The following is a 17,618-nucleotide window of genomic DNA, read 5'->3' as shown; positions in this document are numbered from 1 at the left end:
AGAAAAGAGACGATAGGATGGATCAGTCGTTGCGCACAACGATCAAGGCATTCACGGCTCGATGGCTTCCACTCATACTCAACCGTGCCATCTCCGAAACAGATGGAGTCGAAGAATTAACTAGGAAAACTTGGCGTGCTGCCAGAACCGACATGCTCAAAGTTATAAACCGGGTTTCTTATCAATCGGTCTTAACGCTGTTTCTTTTTTCGCAGACACCGATTCCAGCGGGAATTTCCGAGGAGGAGGAAGAAGAGGGCATCAGTGGGCTGTTGTGTCTTCATACCGCTCTGTTACAAGTGCAAAGACTTCGAGAGCGACAAAGCGACTGCCAGTTTCGCGGGCCGAATGTAGTGCCTTGGGCCAACATAACCACAGGTCCTGGTTCTACTCCTAGCCCAGGTTCAAACTTCGCGGAAAACTATCTCGAACTTGAAAACAGAATATACTGGGCGGCTGTTACTTGGGATACATCAAGCTCTTTGACTTACAACTTGAGGGCTTCCCTGACCTCCGGGCTTAAAGGGGCCTGCCTGGAGCCGGTATGGATTCTAGCCAGAGCATTCCTTGTGGGATCATTCCATCCTCAAACCGAGATATGGCGCACGAAAGGATTTGAAGTAACCGACGAGACATCCGAAAAAATACTTTCTGCTGCAGCTGTCGGCAATGTGTACATTTTGAAGACCATCACGTCACTGAAAGAAGCTTTGAGAGAAGGAGTTGCCGAGGACAGCCTACTTCATACATGGAGAGCTTTTCTGGACGCCATTGACGTTTACCGAACCTCTATTCGCCCCCTCATCAACACTTGTGAGAGAAACCTTCATTACTTGGATCAAGGACGCCGCTTGTGCTGGTTTGAAGTGAGTCTACAGTATCACCTGGGTGTTTTGACCATGACAGATGCACTCAAAGTCGCTCAACGCTTAGACCTGCTGGCACAAATCCCCCAACTGAGCCAAGAAACTGAAAGCGATATATTCAACGTCCTTAAGTTTGGTGTTGATAATGCATTCACGATAAAATGCGTAAGAAAGGAAGCTTCCGCAGAGGGATCGAACAGAACCGCCCAAACGCCTTGCCAAATGATTACAATAACTATAATCGCCATTTATCCGTTTATTTCCAACGTGGTCGACTCAGTAGCTTTAGCAAAGAAAGCCATTGCCTTCACATATTCAAGGGGTGAGATCAAGGATGACGTATACTCCTACCTCAATTCAATTTTGGCCAGGACTCTCGTTCAACTTCCTCAATGTTCTCAACGCGTCATACTTGCTAGAAAGACATATAGAGACTGGGAGTTTCCGAGGCTTTAATGAGAAAGCACCTCATGCTTCCTGGCATTAAGACTTTAGTGCGGGCTATTCTCAGGAATGTTACATGCGTCTCAGTGCGACGATGATAGAATATCACCTCTGCATTGCTTAAGACATGCGTCATTGTAGTTTTAACACAATTACGTGAGAAACCGATTTAATTTTCACTTTATCGACATAGACGAGTTGACTTTGACTGAAAGCGTGATCGTATGTTCTATAAGATCAGGTCCGGCAGTCAAGATCTCGATAGCAGACCCGAGCATGTCACTGCAAGGTTGGACCCCCTCCATCACAAGTTGAAGCTCTTACCTGAAATCTCTATTGCGGAGGAGCATATAGAAATCTCCATTCGAGAAGGCTCAAAGGGCGATATTGCATACTATTGTGCCCTCACCTGCTTGCTACGCAATTCCAAATAACTACACCTGGTCTTGTAAGTCCGAAGTCCTGTCCTCTCCTACGTTTATACATGGAGACACGGCCGTACGATCAACATTGGATACCCGGCTTGGGCTGGATAAGCATGAGATACCCAAAGATAACTTTATAATAGCTTAGTAAATTAAAGGAAGTATCGGTTGCTATCAAATGGTCTGAAGTTGACTTAACTAGCGGACAAGCTGGCCGTTGTAGGCTGGTAGTCTCATCTTACTGGAAACTACTCACAGAATCTCAATCGAACTTAATCCATCATCATTAATCCCTAAGTGGTCTTCCGGCCCTATCAGATTCGCTGCCATCCTTGAACCTTCTTCCCGGGTGCTGGGCTGGGAAACGTCAGCAACGAGATGAGGTTTTAGTCGTCGCCCGTTTCGAGACTGTTTGCTTATAGCCCCGTCCGAGAATTTAACAAGTGCCTGCATTGGTATGCGTCGCAGGATGCCTTTGGCAAGTTCTGGATTTTGTTGGTAGTCGTAACTCGCCGTCATAAACATCCCAACCCTCCCGTACTGACCCTTGCCTGGGAGTCTGTGAAGTATCAGGCCCTTGATAACCAGATTCCAGTTTTCCATATTCCTCAGCGATCCCTTACCCCTGTCCCAAGCGATTGGGACCATATACAGCTGACGTGGGCGATAAGATGCCTCATCTGCCCATAGCATGTCCGTCGTGTCCCATCTCACCTCTGCGTATGATCGAGTGGTCGTCTTCTCATAAGATGCGATAAACTGGTCGAAAGACATCAGCCCCAGGCGGTGGCTGAGACGAGGGATGCTGCTCCTAAGCTTCTCCTCAAATGTTGTCGGTTTGACCGACCAGGGATCATGCGATTCTTTGTACCACTTGCTCTCTCCAGACAAACGTATATGTGGAGCACCGTTTCTCCATTCGCGCTCGATAGGTATAACGCTGACTTGCAACTTCAGAGTCGCGACTTCGAGTTGTGCGAAGCGGTCGCCGTTGCTAGGGACGATGATGGTTTGAAGATCCTGGAAGAGAGGGCGAGAGTCGCTCATTTTCCATGACCCTATATCTATATTGTCGTTGGCGAATACGCTCGCCCATGACCACGACGGCGCGGCTGCTAGGTCACGGATTGATTCATTTTCGGGAGGCTTGAAAAAATGCCACAGAAGACCTTCTGGTAGCGTCTCTCGCCAGAGACCCGCGAGATAGCTCTCAGGAGGAAGGCCTCGGCGTACCATAAACCACCTCGCAATACCAGAGATAGCTGGAAGCCGGTCGCGCGAATATGTCAGTTCCTTAGGGGAGTAATAGGCTCTGACGATAAGATGGAAAAGGTCGAAGTAATCCATTGATGATGGGGTATTGTGCCCTTGGACAGTGTCGGGGTTCATCGACGCCGTCACAAATTCGCTCTTGATATTGGTCCGGTAATCGACCATGTTAGTTACCTTGTCATAGTCCGTTTCTCCGAGAGGGTCGACCTCGGATGCGCGCAGGCAAGGGCATTCCCAGTACACCATGTTGTGGCAGCAATGCAAGACTCTAGGCGCAAGTAATCGTTCCTGGAGCACCCAGGCGCGATTATTCAGTGGTCCTAGATCAACAAATGTTTCCCATGGGCCAGCAGAAATCATAAGATATTCTTCTGCGGCAGCTTTGGAATACCACGGTTTTGCCGTGTCCTTTTTCCGCAGAATAGGCAGTACGGACATAGGGTTCCGTTGGAAGATGAGGCCCGTTTCCCCAGAGGTGGCTGAGAGGTTGAGTTGTGAGTATCTGTAGATGCTCTGCATACGGCTGATTTCACTTGCTCTCTCGACGGGGTCGGCTTGATTGATGCAGATGGAGTCTATCCAGAGATAACGAAAGCCCAAGCAACGAGTGATATGGATGGTATCCTTGAAGGTGTTGGACAGATTTGAGATGGGAATCTGCTTCGAAAACTCATCCAAGTTATCCCAGGTCAATTCGGTTGGTGCCGTATCACCCCATCGATGGCTGAGGGTCAGGTACCTGACGCCGTTTAGACTTGTCGATGCGATTTCTTGAGAGTGCTTGATACAGGTACGCGTTGCTTTTTCGCAAGAGAGGAGGTTGATGTTGACCTTCCACAGGTCGCCGCTCAGGTATTCTCCTTTGGGATCGACATCGATCAGACGCAAGGGTAGACCATTTTCGTCACCAGCAAGATTCTGATACTGTTTACAGGTGTCATGATGTTCTAAGCACTCGTCCATCCATTGAAGAATCTGGCGAATCGTCTCCGCTGTTATTGTGGAAGGTCCGATGCGTCTCTCCAGCTGCTCGCGATGTTGAACTATAATTTCAGCTGATTAACGACGGTTCATAATCATATCTACGTAGTTATTGACCGGGGATTCTTCTCCTGGGAAAATCCACTTACTTTTGTGAGAATCAGACCTTAAAGTTTCCACCAATGCCAGATACTTAAAGTTTCCTTCATTGGTATCGATAAAATCTCTGACTTTCCTCCCTAGACCGCTGCCAGAAAGTTCATATGTGGCAGCCGTATGAGCTTCGATAAATTTTTGGTGATGCGGACCGGCTGCTGCATAGAACAGCATTGTACAGAGATGACAGGAGCCGGCAAGAGCGTTCTCAGACCAACGTTGGAAATTGATATCGACCTTGTTTTTCCATTTGCGGTGATTTTTCGCATCGCCCAGGCCAAGCATGCCAGAGCATGCTTGGCATAGGGAGTCCATAAGCCTCTTTTTACTCACGTGGAGAATGAATGATGATGTCTACTGCCGATTGAGCCCTAGAAGTCAACGAAGGCAAATGGCGTACAAAGAAGAATTCCGGGATATGGAGCTGCTATTTCACTACAATTTAGCAAATCCTTATGCTAAAGAGGTTTGCACAGCCCACGGTATGTCCTATGAACCTCGATGTGATGAATCAATAGACAGGTAAGTCCCGCGAGGTCAGAAGCCATGGAGAGGGGTTAATTTGAGTGAAGCAGATGTCAGCGTAGCATCGGAGCTCGCCTAGTTACCTAACCAATAAGCGGAGGGTAATTAGGGTATCCCAGAAGGGAAAGGGTGGAAGAGCCTCTCAGGGAGCGACGGAATTCGATGACATGCATAAATCCTTTGTAGAACGGCAATATAGCCGCAGCCAGCGGAACCGCCTGAAAAAGAATAGTTTACAAACGAAAGAGATAAGAAAGAACAGGAGATCTCTCTTAAGCCGCCATCCACATGACCAAGTCTAATATCAAAGTCGGACACTCACAGAGTAGATCCATAGGAGTTAAACCTAAATCTTCTCCTTAATTAGAAGAGCGTTTTACTGCCTAGGTTATAAGACTTTATAACGATTTTATTAAATATAGTTACAATGACGTTATATGTAACGGGACAGCCATACAATTGGCGTGAGGCGCAGTCCGTGTGGTCCTTAAGCAGTGTTGACAGCAGCGCAAACATGGTTGCTTGCACTGATGGATCTTTTGATATATTGCCACAATTGGTCACTATCAGCCTTCTGTTACATTATATTTGAAGGCATTTATGAGTAGTAAGTAGCTAGGGAATTATAATTACTATTATAAAATAATTAAGTTAAGCACCAACCGATTCGGGTCGTAACATCAAAGCGCGGCCCTAGTGTCTCCACGTGGAGAAAGGTCCCAAACTAGCTAGTAGTTTTGGTGGCACGCCTGCTGGAACTTTCCGTCGCTCATGTCGGTAAAGACACTAGGCCCATCCCATTTGAAACCCTGAAATTCTTCTAGCTACATCGCAATAATCTGCTCCTTTGCTCCCTTTCTAAAGACTCTCGACATCATGCTTGAACAGATTCTTAAGGCAATTGGCCTCGTTTGGGTTCTCTACTCTTGCTACCGACTTTACGACGCAATCGCGCCATGGATTCTACCTTCGGTGCCATTCACCCGCTACCAGAAGAAGGGTTCGCATGAATCCTGGGCGTTGATCACCGGCCCGTCTGCAGGCATCGGAATGGGTTGCGCACAAGAGCTTGCTCTTCGCGGTTTCAACATCGTCTTGTTCGGCCACAACGAAGATGAACTGGAGGAATCCCGTGCTCTTATCGAATCGGAATGCCTACGTCGTCACAAAAACGACATTGCAGTCCGCATTTTCGTCATCGACGCGGCTACCAGTTCGCCTGACCAAGTGCAAGCTGCGGTCGCCGAGATGTCTGATCTGAACGTTACAGTTCTGGTTAACAACGTTGGAGGCATGCCTGTGCAACCACCCGCAACCAGGTCACTACACGAGTACAACGCCGAGGAAGTGGACAAAACCATTAACCTCAACATACGCTTTATGGCGCACTTGACTCGACTGATGATTCCCATCCTCGCCAAGAATGGCCCTTCTCTCATGCTCAACGTGGGCTCGGTTGGAAGATCAGGCATCCCGGGGGAGGCGATGTACTCCGCAACCAAGAGCTTCGTTTCGACTTTCAGCCATGCCATTGCGAGAGAGATGAAAGTTGAGAAAATGAAAGTGGATGTGCTCCACCTCGTTGTCGGCGGTGTGGAGACTCCAACGAGCCCTCTTGGTTTGTCGTCGGGATCAGAAGGTAGACAGTTTGCGCAGGCTGTCATGAAGACAGCGGGCAGGGCGGCCCAGAGGGGAATGCTGGATCTGTCACCTTGGTTTACGCATGTGGTAAAAAGTGCGTTCTTTGATTGTATGCCTGAGTGGCTGCAGTTCAAAATGTTGAATGATACCCTCAAGAAGAAACGTGCGGCTCATCACGAGAAAGGAGAGTAAGGCCGCGAGCCGGCCTTGTCGTTGTTGGCTTCTCGTATTATGAGGACCCATATACTCTATGTAAAATAGAAAAGCAATATGCTTCTTGTATTTCTCATTGTGTATCATCAGTTTTGAGACTGCGCCGGTCCTTCAGTATTGTAGGTTTAGTATGAACTGATTGTTTGATCCGCTGGACAAAGTAAAGCTTAGTGGTAATCAAAATATTTCCTCGGTAACAAAATATCTGTTTATGGGAGGTGCCTTCTAGGTGTAGTATAACAGAATATCGGACTAAATAATTCCTAGATGCCATTGCAGCGGCGGCGGCATGCCTATGGTTGACACCACGTGCAGACGTCATCCTCGATTCCTTCTCTGACAGCTAGTATTAGCAGCACTGGAAAGCCCCTCTATTGCATGGATTTAAAGAGGCATATGTTATATTCCCAGTCAAGTACGACAGAGTATTCAACAAGCCTGTCAAGGATGTTCATTTCGAGAGTAGTTTAAAATTGTCATATTAAGTTGCAGGCTGAGTAGTTCTTAGGACAATCTTAGGTCAAACCCTATACTGTTACTGTCACCGGCGAAGAAAGCAATAAAACCAAACACTTGCATCCTGATTTGTATCAATCCCAGTGAGATATGTTTTGTTAGAAACTTTGAAATATAAAAGGAAAAGCAGTGGAAAGTGGTCTTCCCTCTTACTAAGTGATTTTTGACTGTCATACAGGAAATAAAATTACAAAAGGAATAGTGATGAGAAAATAGAGAGAAATTTCGCATAAGACAAACTCACGTAATTAGGGTATAAATAAAACGAACACAAGCACCGGAAATAATGATGCCCGTGTCAACTGAAGCCTCGTAGTTCCAGTACTGTCTTTGAGTTTCTTGTCCATCCATAAGGGCATGTCCTGATATTTCTGTTGCTCAGTTTTAATTTCTTTGGGTGTATGAGCTACCCTTGTAGGTAGCGTACCGCAATGGCATTGCATTCCCGCGTTTGTACAACATTTAGAATATAGATCCGACTTCGACGTAAATTTCAGCCACCTCACAATCACCTCAAAGGATAGATAGGCTTAACCATACCCTTCTTATCCTAATATCTACTTCTTTGATGTACCTATCATTAACTATTGTATCTTCTACTTCCTCATGCCTATCACTCGTTTTCCTAAAAGCGGTCAGCAACACCACACGGTCAAAAAATCGGGTTGAGCAATCGGTGCTGACGCCCATGAACTAAGCATCGTCACTTACTCAACAGTACATATAAATAATCAAATACAGGCGGGACCCATATAGTGACTGCTACAACCTGGCCAAATCCCCAGTCTTTGGCATCGAACATATCTAGAGACAGTGTGATAGACAAGAGGGACATTTGCAGTGCAACACATCCGATTGATGCAAACGTTGTCAACCAAAATGCAACACGTATCGTTTTGGAGGTGATGTATGCTGCGTTGGACGTGGTCTGATCGGACAAAGTTCTAGCATGTAATCGATACTTTCCAACTTGTGTCCATGCTTCAGCAGTAAGGACGCCTAAAAGTATTGCCGTCGAGATACTCCAGACCAAAGGAGGTATGAACCTGAGCAGCTTAATTGCTCCTATCGCTTTTTCTCGTCCCAAGAGCAAATTGTCCGGGCAAGCTGCCAAGGCCGATAAGCCGCCGCAAGTGTCGATACTGGAAATTCCGTACATGTACTGGGCGAAAACGTTGTATGTCAGGTCGTTGGTAGTGACGAGAGATCTGAGGTTGATGTAGAGAATCCAGAAAGCCACGGTGGAAAGGATGTAGACGGCAACGGTGAGAAAAGTGATGGCAGACGAGCAGGCGCGGTTGTAGACGAGCATGATATAGGCAAAGACGACGGGGACGACGCCATTCATGGTCAAGGGGAGGAGCAGGTAAATCATAGCGACGTCGATCTTGATGATGCCGGAGACGAATATGGCAATCATCAGTGTGCCGGCGAAATAGCATTGCGCCTTATGGAATTCGAGGAGGAAACGGAGCCAGCTCTCGCGAGGTACTCGCGTTTGCCTGCCACCGCGGGCCTCGGCCGGCCCCTCTTGCGCTTGCTTAGTCGCATTCGGTCGCCTGATCTTCCTCCACCCCACTAGGCTCCTAACTACTAGACCGAGCCAGAGAACTGAGACGAGAAGGAGTTGGAGGACGTACGATGAGAATATCTATTTATGGTTTAGATCAGCAGCTCCACGTATCGTGCTACTTAATTTGCTTACCCCGATACCAATAATGTCTGAATTTGCAAAGGGTACGATCTCAAGACCGTTTGAGCAAAGAGTGTACAAGCACTGACTGATGGCTGTTTGGTTTGGCATCGTGCCGTTGATTAGAAGTTTTGTCGGTGCGCAGTATTGGTCGTAACAGAGACTTCCATTTCTCGCAGCTAGACAGGTCTGCGTCAAACACTCTGTCACTGTAGCTGTTACCCCCCTTAGGTTATCTTCAGTTGCGTCTTCAGGCGGTATGAACTGTCTAACTGTCGTGGCCTGGTCGGGAAGGAGGATGTCGTTGGCCTCATAGCCCGCGATAGCGGGCACGGCGACACAAGCCATGTACATCCGGATGGTATCCGTATTCAGAATGCTGTCCTCGGTGGTGACACCACCGTAAAGCGTCATAGGGTTTTGACAATCCTTCAAGCAATTACCACTAGGACACGCACTGGCCAAGATGGTGTCTCCCGGATTGGGACCGATGAAGGTCTGGCAAGGATGTTGTGTCTGGTTGTTTGAGTAGCAGCATAACTGCTCCTGGGGGGCTAGGCCAGGGTTTTGGCATCCAATGGGGATGTCTACGGTAGCCATGCTGCTAATATGAGTGTATGGCCTTTGGTGAAGGGGATTTATTTTATGTAAAAGCGTCGTGATTCCGCATATTTCAGCGATTGTAAGGGCGGTAACATGAAAGGTCGTGCTTTTGGTCGAATTATTCACAGAGCTTGCCTATGTATGGCCTGGGACTTGTTGTAATCAATAAGAGGTTTCAGCCCCTAATTGCCCGAAGAAATCTAAGTGAATTGGTTGGCAGGCAACAAAGCACAAAGCTCCCTACGATCAACGGTCTTCATTACAATTACGAAACACATAGAGCGACTGCTGTATTAAAGATTTGAGATGTATGGAGGGCAGACAGCGATACTTAGCAAAATCAGCCCTCTATGTTGTCCATGTACATACGCAGGTCTTTTTATGATAAATGAGACTTTGTTTCAATGTAGCGGCCCCCATAATGCAGCTAATTTGGCTCCTACATTGTTGTGTGTACCAAATCTGGAAAGCTGAATGGGCTGCATACTTGGCGTAAGAGCTAGTCATCTCAGCCTCACGGTTTCTTGATAGCTACTTTCCTCTGTTGTACATTCGTATACACATCCTAAGTAGACTAAAGTAACAGTCCTTGTAGGTCCGCATCAATCAACCATAACCGACCAAGGTTTCATTTGGTTCTCCTGCATACACTTATGTCTTAATTACAAAACGTGAGATGCCGCCCATGTCAGCGGCAGGGGGTTTGCCAAACAACATATCAGAATGGTCTGCAGAGTGGCGTTTTGAACAACAATTCGGTCTGTGTGTGTGCGTATATGATTGGCGTTCAACAAAGCCAGCAGATAATGATTGTAGCCAGGATGCACGAGCTGACATTTGATTCTAAAATTACCTTGTGATTGGCTCGCACAATTTAGGATTCGGCATATCTGCGTGAAACTATTGGTGCTTCACACCAGTCTTTGTAGCCAGCCTTGCGCCGAGGCGGGTTCACGTAAGCTGACGTGATCACCACAGACAGTCGATGCGTCGTAATCCGTCTGTCTTTAACCTGTGTATGTAACTGTAGTTTAACACAATGTAGTGAGAGGCCCTAACCTTTTCAGATGCATTCTAGGCAGAAATGCATTAAAGAGCCGGGATTTATGGAGCATGATAGGTCAAGAGGGAGGTAGCGAGGGTATGACATAAATCAGGCTGCAGACACCCATCAGCACCTTGCGGCCAATGACAGGCTGGCCTAGTACTCCATGATCAAGGAACAAGGAGAATCTCGTAATGCTCTCCAATTACCGCCGCACTCTGAAGTTCCGCTCCGTTTTGCGTCTGGTTTTATTTTGCCTATCATACCATTCCACACCCGAGCCTCTACCGTGGTAACCGTACCCTCCATTTAATACTTGTCTTCATTCACATTGCACCAGTAGATCTCCTCATAAGCGGTATTATGTTCCTATATGGCCAGTTTTGGGCTGGCGCGGCCGACTAAGGCATCCGAATTTATGCCTATACGCCAAATCAACTGCATAGCTACAACAGATAAAGGATAAAATCTATATGATGAATCTTTGCCTTTTCCATGACCCAAATGGCTTTCTTCAAGTAGAAAGGAATGTTAATTTAATCCAATGGAATCAAATCACATTACATAAGCCCAACAGCCCTACTGTGATAGTGTATCGTATGCAGGTTGGATTTCTGCTGCGCATGGGCCCAGCTATTTTTTTATGATGTTGAATTAGTACCTTGCTGATAAAACCAACATACAGGAACGCAGGAATACAGGAATATCCCATAAACTGTTAGTCGGCGTGGTCCCAGAAAATGTGCGCTGTCCGGCAATTTGTCTCTGGTTGATATGTCGGGGCTTCACAAGGATTCTCCAGAGAAACAAATGCGAAGCGCTGAATCGATTTGTGAAAAACACAAATAATCATTGGTCTTGGCTAAAATAACTGACATAGCATTGTATCTTTCTCCTTTGTCCGTGACATCATTACCAAGTGCTTCGGAATCCGAAGTAGAATCCGAAGAAAAAAAAGACGAACAAAATTTAGAACAAATCCAATAAGCTAAAGAATAGCCTACTTATTCAGACACAACCTTGGAAGCTCCAAATTTGCTCTGCCATTCTTCGTTGATCTCGCGATAGTCCTCTGGCCCATAAGGAGAGTAAACCTCAGCCATGAAGCCCTCCTTTCGATACGGGACAAGCCCCAGGTCGCGCTGCAAAAGATCGAGGTAGGGCACTGCATCGAAAATGAAGCTGGGGCACTTGTTGGTGCCCCAATCTGTAGGGTAGCGCCAGCGGCCGAAACGGTTAAACAGTACTGTGTCGTACTGCAGCTTTTTCAGCGCCGATTCGTCCCCTACGGCGGCTGCAGGATCATTGGCAAGAAGGCCATCGAAGTATGCACTGATCCACAGCCCCTGGAGATGAGCTGTTATGACGTTGCTGAAGTTACTGACCATGCCGATGAATGCCGTGTCGCGAGTGCGTAGGAAGCGCTCTGAGGGTGGGACAATGAAGTGATGAAGCATGTAGGGCGTAAGAGTTTTGTAGGGTGTGACTTTGTCATCGCTGTCTATTCCCTTCTGGTCTGTCAATGGAACATAGTCCTTGTTCCAGACAGGTTGATCCTTGAGTCGGGGGAAGCGCTCCAAGATTTCCTTGTCGGCCTTTTCGACGAGGTCTGTCTGACCAGCCAGGTCTTCGCGCGGCGCATTTTGCATAACCTCATGCGGTATGCCGAGTTCCTTCTCAATGCCCTCCGGGAGAAACTTGATAGGCGGTACATGCTTCCAGCCGGTATGGGCTAGCAATACCTCGGCCGGTAACTCGGTACCATCAGAAAGATGAACCTTGCCAGCGCTGAGGTGATCAATTTCGCCAAGATGGACTGTTATGTTTTCGCCCTTGACCAGCTCAAAGAAGTCGGTCTCATAATTGAGAATGCTGAAGCTGGTGCCGGTGAACATAGCCTCTGTCCATGGCTTCAGCTTGGCCGTATCCGGATGAGCATCGTAGGCATTAAGCGTCATCACATCGCCGCCAAGAACTTTCCAAAAAGAATTGACAATGCCGCGCCCGATGGGGGTACCATGGAGGAAGTTTCGTGTGCCGGTGTAGCCATCAGCATCACCCCACACGCAAGGACTGAACCAAGTCAACGCCCGCGTGTCTACAGACGTTAGCTTGACACCAATCCTGTCAATAGCAGACCGCAAGACACATACTGGCTAGCTTTTCTATCCACTTTTTGAGGGGCGTAACATATGCAGGCGACATCCAACACGGACCATGACCCGTTGCTAGCCATCAAGTCAGTCGAACCGCCCGTCCTCTAAACGAGGCAACTTGTTCACTTACATCTAACGATCCAATTCACTTTCACACCAGCAGTCGCATATGCATAAACCGCATCCCATGCAAACTTGGTGGCGCCAAACACAGTGACTGTCTTTGCTGTCTTCAGAGTATCGGCATTCTGTTGGAAATATTTCCCATGGAAGATCCTGCCGCCGAAAGACTCTTGGCCTTCAAAATGTGGGAGCCAAGGTTCTGAAGTCATGCCGGTTGCAACGATGAGACGACGAGCGAAGACCTTTGTCTCTTCCTTGTTCGCGTTTGATACGGTAAGTATCCATCCACCTTCAGCTGTTTCTTGGTGCTCTGCCACAAAGACCTTGTGGCTGGAGCGGATCTTGTCGATGATGCCAAACTTTTTCGCGTATGCCTTCAGATAGGTATTGATTGTCTCGCCGGGAATATGCTGTCCATTTTGAATTTTAAATGTCTCACTGTCCATGGGAAAATCCGGGTACTCGTAAGTTCCCAACATGTTGTTGCTTTTCAAGCCTGGGTACAAGCGCTCTTCCGCCCACGTGCCACCAAGTGTGGACTGAGAGTCGAAGACGACCAGAGACGACTCTGCATGCGTGCAGTGATACTGCTTCGCCGCAGCTAAGCCGTACCAGCCTGTAGCATTTCATTAGTGCTTCGTGTTTCTCGAACTCTTTCCAAACGTATATGTAGCTTGAAGGATCAAATCCAGAACTATAGCGAGATAGTGACTTACCGGCACCTACAACCACACAATCAATCTTCTCCATTTCTTCCGCCGTGAACCTGCTCCTAGAAGGAATAACAGAATGGTCGGTGCTAGAAACGGATGCTGACGCGTTGGGGAAACGATCTTGATGAACCCCGATTTGCGCCACAATTCATGTCTGGTCACAGGCTCCCCCAGATGTCAGCGAATGCCGATCTTCTGCCTTGGGAAGGTGATAGGCTAAGCGGCGCCACCGGGATATCTGGGGTTTCCTAATTGAGAAGCTTACGCAGGGTTACGAGCCCCTGAATTCGTCGCTCACTGCAGTCTTGGCGGTAATTTACTATATTTGACTCCCAAGGGAGCGAACTCTGGATCCACCTCCAACGGTCGATGGTGCGATGCAAGTGTGTTCAATTTTCCTGTCGTTACATTGAGGATTGCGTAGTCAGCGAGTGATTAACATCTGTCGTGAATATCGGCAGCTTCCCTGGGTTCCCCGCGCCTGCAACCTTGATTGGATGTTTTTCGCCAGGGTAACAGCTAGTAATGAGGATCGAAAAACACGAGGGGGCCAATGGGCTTTGGAGCGATATTTCTGTGCACCAACGGTTGTGCCATGTTGAGCAAACGAATGCTACCCTTGATATACGGCGATGCTACGTAGCCACGAGTCAGTCTTCAGCGCAAAGCTCAAATGACAGACAACAACCCCTGCTTCCGGTGCACGTATATGGCAAAGCTCTCCGGGGAGCGACGGGTGAAGCCAAGACTAGTCTTCACCTGAATTTTACTGCCATGCGAAAATATCTCGACTGGTCATAAATGATACTTCGGGCCGTTATGTGACCAGGGCAATGAACCCCTTTCGGACTGGGAATTTTACATGCTTTGATCCTTTAGAATTCTGTCCCAGGGGGCGTGAGAGAGTATTGGCAAGGTTGCTCGTCCGGTAATTGAATGTCATCATGCATCGATATCAGTAGCGAGACTTGAAGGTATTTTCTCTTTTCCACCCAATACATTGATCTAAGATGCGGAAAGAGGGTAGCACCGAGCCTGACTTGACAGACATCGGAAAATGAAAAGTAACCCTGATGTTCGGTGACTTCGGGTTTCCCGGCCCTACAGTCCACTTCTATGGTAGCGATTCAGGTCCAAGGCGATCTCAAACGCGTGCTCTATGTGGCACAGCCCAGGAGGTGCAGGAGGGTGCCAGCACCGATGGAGCTCAACCAAAACTATGGTTTGGGATCGGCAACTTTTCGGCGTAGATGAATGTCGATCGGCTCAGGGTTAGGGTGCTGTATAGAAGGGCATCGCCAGGAGGTTATACAAAACGAGCACCCCGGAAGTCCACATGCCTTTATATGAACTCTCTTAAACTCCCTGTTCGTTTTCTCTCTTTAAGTCCAATGCTCTTATTTCATTTGTGCAGAAGAGGCCTTTGACCAGGCTTTCAACATGTCCGCTGCGTCCTCCGACCCTGCAGCCATGGACCCCGCCGCGGCGGAGGCTGCTGCTGCTGCTGCCGCTGCCGCCGCCGCTGCCGCCGCCGCTGCCATGCAGTCGTTCACGATAGAAGCGTGGACACTTTTGACAGTAGGCATTTTATTTACCATGTTAAGGACCTACGCGCGAGTTAGAGCTGTCGGCTTCAAAGGTCTTCAAGCCGATGACTACTTGGTCTGGGTTGGAGCGGTATGTCTATTTCAAATTCGGGGTAGATTTTGCGGTAGCTGACTCGGTCATGGTTAGTTATTTTATGCCATCGAGACTGGTCTTGCGCATTCTGTTGGCGCAATCGCAAAGGGTATGGCCAATAATGGCATGACCGACGAGCAAAGGGCCACATTGTCACCGGACAGCGAGGAGTATCGGCTGAGGTATGACTACTGCTCACAAAACCATTACTTTGACTGACGTTCTGTTGAAAAGAGTGGTCGGCTCCATCATCCAAATATGTGGATGGTCCAGTTACTCCATTTTGCTGTGGTCACTAAAGGCATCATTGCTAGTGTTTTATCTTCGATTAACAGTAAGTTGAAATCGTCCTCTTTTACAAACTAAGAGGCGTTATGTATCTGACTAAATCGTAGGCGGGTTTGGGTCGTGGTTATCGAATTCGTATCTATGTTGGATTTGGTTTTCTCATTGTCAGCTGGATCGTCGTTATCATGAATCTCTTTCTCTCATGCCGGCCCTTCCACAAGAATTGGCAAATCTATCCCGACCCCGGAAGTAAGATATTAACCCTTCGCCAATACGTGCGATTCACTCTTAATCTAACTTCTTGTAGATGTCTGTCAGCCAGCCGTATCCAACCAGGTCGTATGGGTCTACCTAGCCTTCAACGTCTCTACGGACTTATACTTGCTGTCTATCCCGCTCCCTATGTTGTGGCAAGCCAAACTCAAGCCCATCAAGAAATGGGGCTTGCTCTTTTTGTTCAGCGGTGGACTTTTTGTTATCGTCTGCGCTACCCTGCGTTGCATCCTTATCGTCACTGTAAGTATATTCCAGTGCATCCGCGTATCGCATTCGTGCTAACATCCTTGGATCTAGGATCCTCAAAATGGTGCCCAGCTCGCTGGTTCATGGGCTGTCCGCGAGACATTCGTCGCTGTCATCACAGCCAACCTGCCGATGGTCTTCTCAATCATCAAGTTATGGCTGGGGCCCGTCTTCGGCTCCCTTCTGACTTCCATGCGGTCGACCCAGAAACTCACAAACGCTACCCCTAAAGAACTTCGAACCTTTGGGGCCGGCAGTAACCAAAGCTGGAGAGGCCGTGGCCCTCCTTCGGCATACCCAATTACCAACGTGACCTTTAACGAAAGCGAAGAGCGCATGGTCAACGAGTACAAAATGCAGGATCTGAAGACCTGGGGCGACCCGAACCCGCAGGGCGAGCCTGTTACTGCTAGCAGGTCGAACAGCACGAGAAGAAGTCAGAGCAGCCGGCGGAAGAACAACAACATCCGAAAAGATGTTGAGGTTGCAATTACCACCGAGGTGGTCCAGCCATCTAGTAATCGAGACAGCGTAAACAAGAGCCTGTCACCTAGGACTTTCTCGTTTGCGAGGGGTCCCAAGAGAGCGTCGTCCGGATATAATCCAAATAATCAGTTTTGATGGAACATGGGTGGGTGTAATATAGCATTTTCGGCGTACTTTTGATACCCGAATTCTCTACGGGAATTGGCATTGGCTTATAAACTAGATGTATGGGATGTACACTATTGTTAAGAGAATATATAAAAACTTACGACTTCATTCCTTGCGCAGACTGCATTCATATGTCGTATTTGACACACGATGGGTGATGCATTGTAGAAAGCCTACAATATTTTCTCCAATTCTAATGACAAAGCTGTTCTTATCATCATTATGAGGAGGACCGACCCAGAAGATGTCTTTTGTTTCATATGAGCGCTGTATGGATCCAGTGCATCATTGTGTGCATCCTAGCTCCAACTTCGAGAGTGTTCATTCGCTCTGTTTCGATCGATGTACCCAACCTGGCTCACAACCCATATATAAATACTGAAGCCTTGCAAGATCGTCGGCGCATTTAATACAAAGTCTGCGACCTCCCATTGTGAATGTCTTTCTTTGCTTTACTAAGTAAAGTGAAAGTCACACCCGGATCCTGAATCAGCTTCTGCCACCAGTGGTTGATAAATAAAGAAACAGATTAGGTCGCCAAGCGTCATAGCCTTTAAATCTCTTGCATTTGGACATCTTGTTTACTATTAAAACGTGTGCATCCCGTAACATGCCAGTTGTGCATTGATTTCGGCCAACATCAGTCTCGCGCTACGCGTTTTATTGCCATTGAGCACGAGCTCATGTTTGGAAAGAGATAAAATAGGCAGCAATAGGAAAGGTTATTATGATGCGGAAACGGGAGCTTTGGTATTACGTCTGCCTGATATCTTGTCAGTTGTCGAGCGACAAAGAAAAGTCGCATTTGAAACATCTGCCAAGAGGTGCGGCGTTGTTCAGGCACCGAGGAAGCAGCGCGCGAAATCGCTCATGGCATGTCTAATCTCACTTCGTCGAACGTCACTCTCGGCTGCGTAGGCATCCAATTGTAAGAACTTTTTATTCACTGTCTAATAGTCAGCGATTGAGTTGGCGTCGCTAAGACTCCACAACACCTCCACCTAGGTATGAATGATTGATAACGGCTGCGGCGTTTTAGTAAGTCGGTGCCGATATCTCGTTGTTATCCTTGCTCCCAGGCAGCTGTCAATCGGACATCTTG

The 17,618-nt window shown here is 47.7% G+C and overlaps 5 protein-coding genes across 5 annotated transcripts; 2 read left to right on the top strand and 3 right to left on the bottom strand.

Moving 5' to 3' along the window:
* Positions 1 to 1,987: 1,987 nt before the first annotated feature.
* Positions 1,988 to 4,318, bottom strand: EsH8_II_000716 (HET domain-containing protein; the record flags this gene model as incomplete). The annotated part of the gene is made up of 2 exons (XM_083264014.1): positions 1,988 to 4,050; positions 4,138 to 4,318. The coding sequence occupies 2 exons, from the start codon at positions 4,316 to 4,318 to the stop codon at positions 1,988 to 1,990; spliced, it is 2,244 nt and encodes a 747-aa protein (XP_083121336.1).
* Positions 4,319 to 5,545: 1,227 nt separating this feature from the next.
* EsH8_II_000715 (uncharacterized protein) lies at positions 5,546 to 6,502 on the top strand (the record flags this gene model as incomplete). The annotated part of the gene is made up of 1 exon (XM_083264013.1): positions 5,546 to 6,502. One exon carries the CDS (start codon positions 5,546 to 5,548, stop codon positions 6,500 to 6,502), a length of 957 nt encoding a protein of 318 aa, XP_083121335.1.
* Positions 6,503 to 8,094: 1,592 nt separating this feature from the next.
* EsH8_II_000714 (uncharacterized protein) lies at positions 8,095 to 9,332 on the bottom strand (the record flags this gene model as incomplete). The annotated part of the gene is made up of 3 exons (XM_083264012.1): positions 8,095 to 8,181; positions 8,241 to 8,690; positions 8,745 to 9,332. The coding sequence occupies 3 exons, from the start codon at positions 9,330 to 9,332 to the stop codon at positions 8,095 to 8,097; spliced, it is 1,125 nt and encodes a 374-aa protein (XP_083121334.1).
* A 2,052-nt stretch (positions 9,333 to 11,384) lies between these two features.
* EsH8_II_000713 (uncharacterized protein) lies at positions 11,385 to 13,409 on the bottom strand (the record flags this gene model as incomplete). Its single annotated transcript, XM_083264011.1, has 4 exons — positions 11,385 to 12,478; positions 12,534 to 12,608; positions 12,667 to 13,275; positions 13,376 to 13,409. The coding sequence occupies 4 exons, from the start codon at positions 13,407 to 13,409 to the stop codon at positions 11,385 to 11,387; spliced, it is 1,812 nt and encodes a 603-aa protein (XP_083121333.1).
* Positions 13,410 to 14,812: 1,403 nt separating this feature from the next.
* Positions 14,813 to 16,483, top strand: EsH8_II_000712 (uncharacterized protein; the record flags this gene model as incomplete). The annotated part of the gene is made up of 6 exons (XM_083264010.1): positions 14,813 to 15,049; positions 15,107 to 15,234; positions 15,287 to 15,386; positions 15,448 to 15,589; positions 15,648 to 15,856; positions 15,914 to 16,483. The coding sequence occupies 6 exons, from the start codon at positions 14,813 to 14,815 to the stop codon at positions 16,481 to 16,483; spliced, it is 1,386 nt and encodes a 461-aa protein (XP_083121332.1).
* Positions 16,484 to 17,618: the final 1,135 nt, after the last annotated feature.

Source organism: Colletotrichum jinshuiense, chromosome 2 (assembly GCF_051148585.1).
Source record: "Colletotrichum jinshuiense chromosome 2, complete sequence".
Lineage (NCBI taxonomy): Eukaryota > Fungi > Ascomycota > Sordariomycetes > Glomerellales > Glomerellaceae > Colletotrichum > Colletotrichum jinshuiense.
Note: the sequence above shows the minus strand (reverse complement) of the source record. Positions and strands in the feature narration are given on the sequence as shown.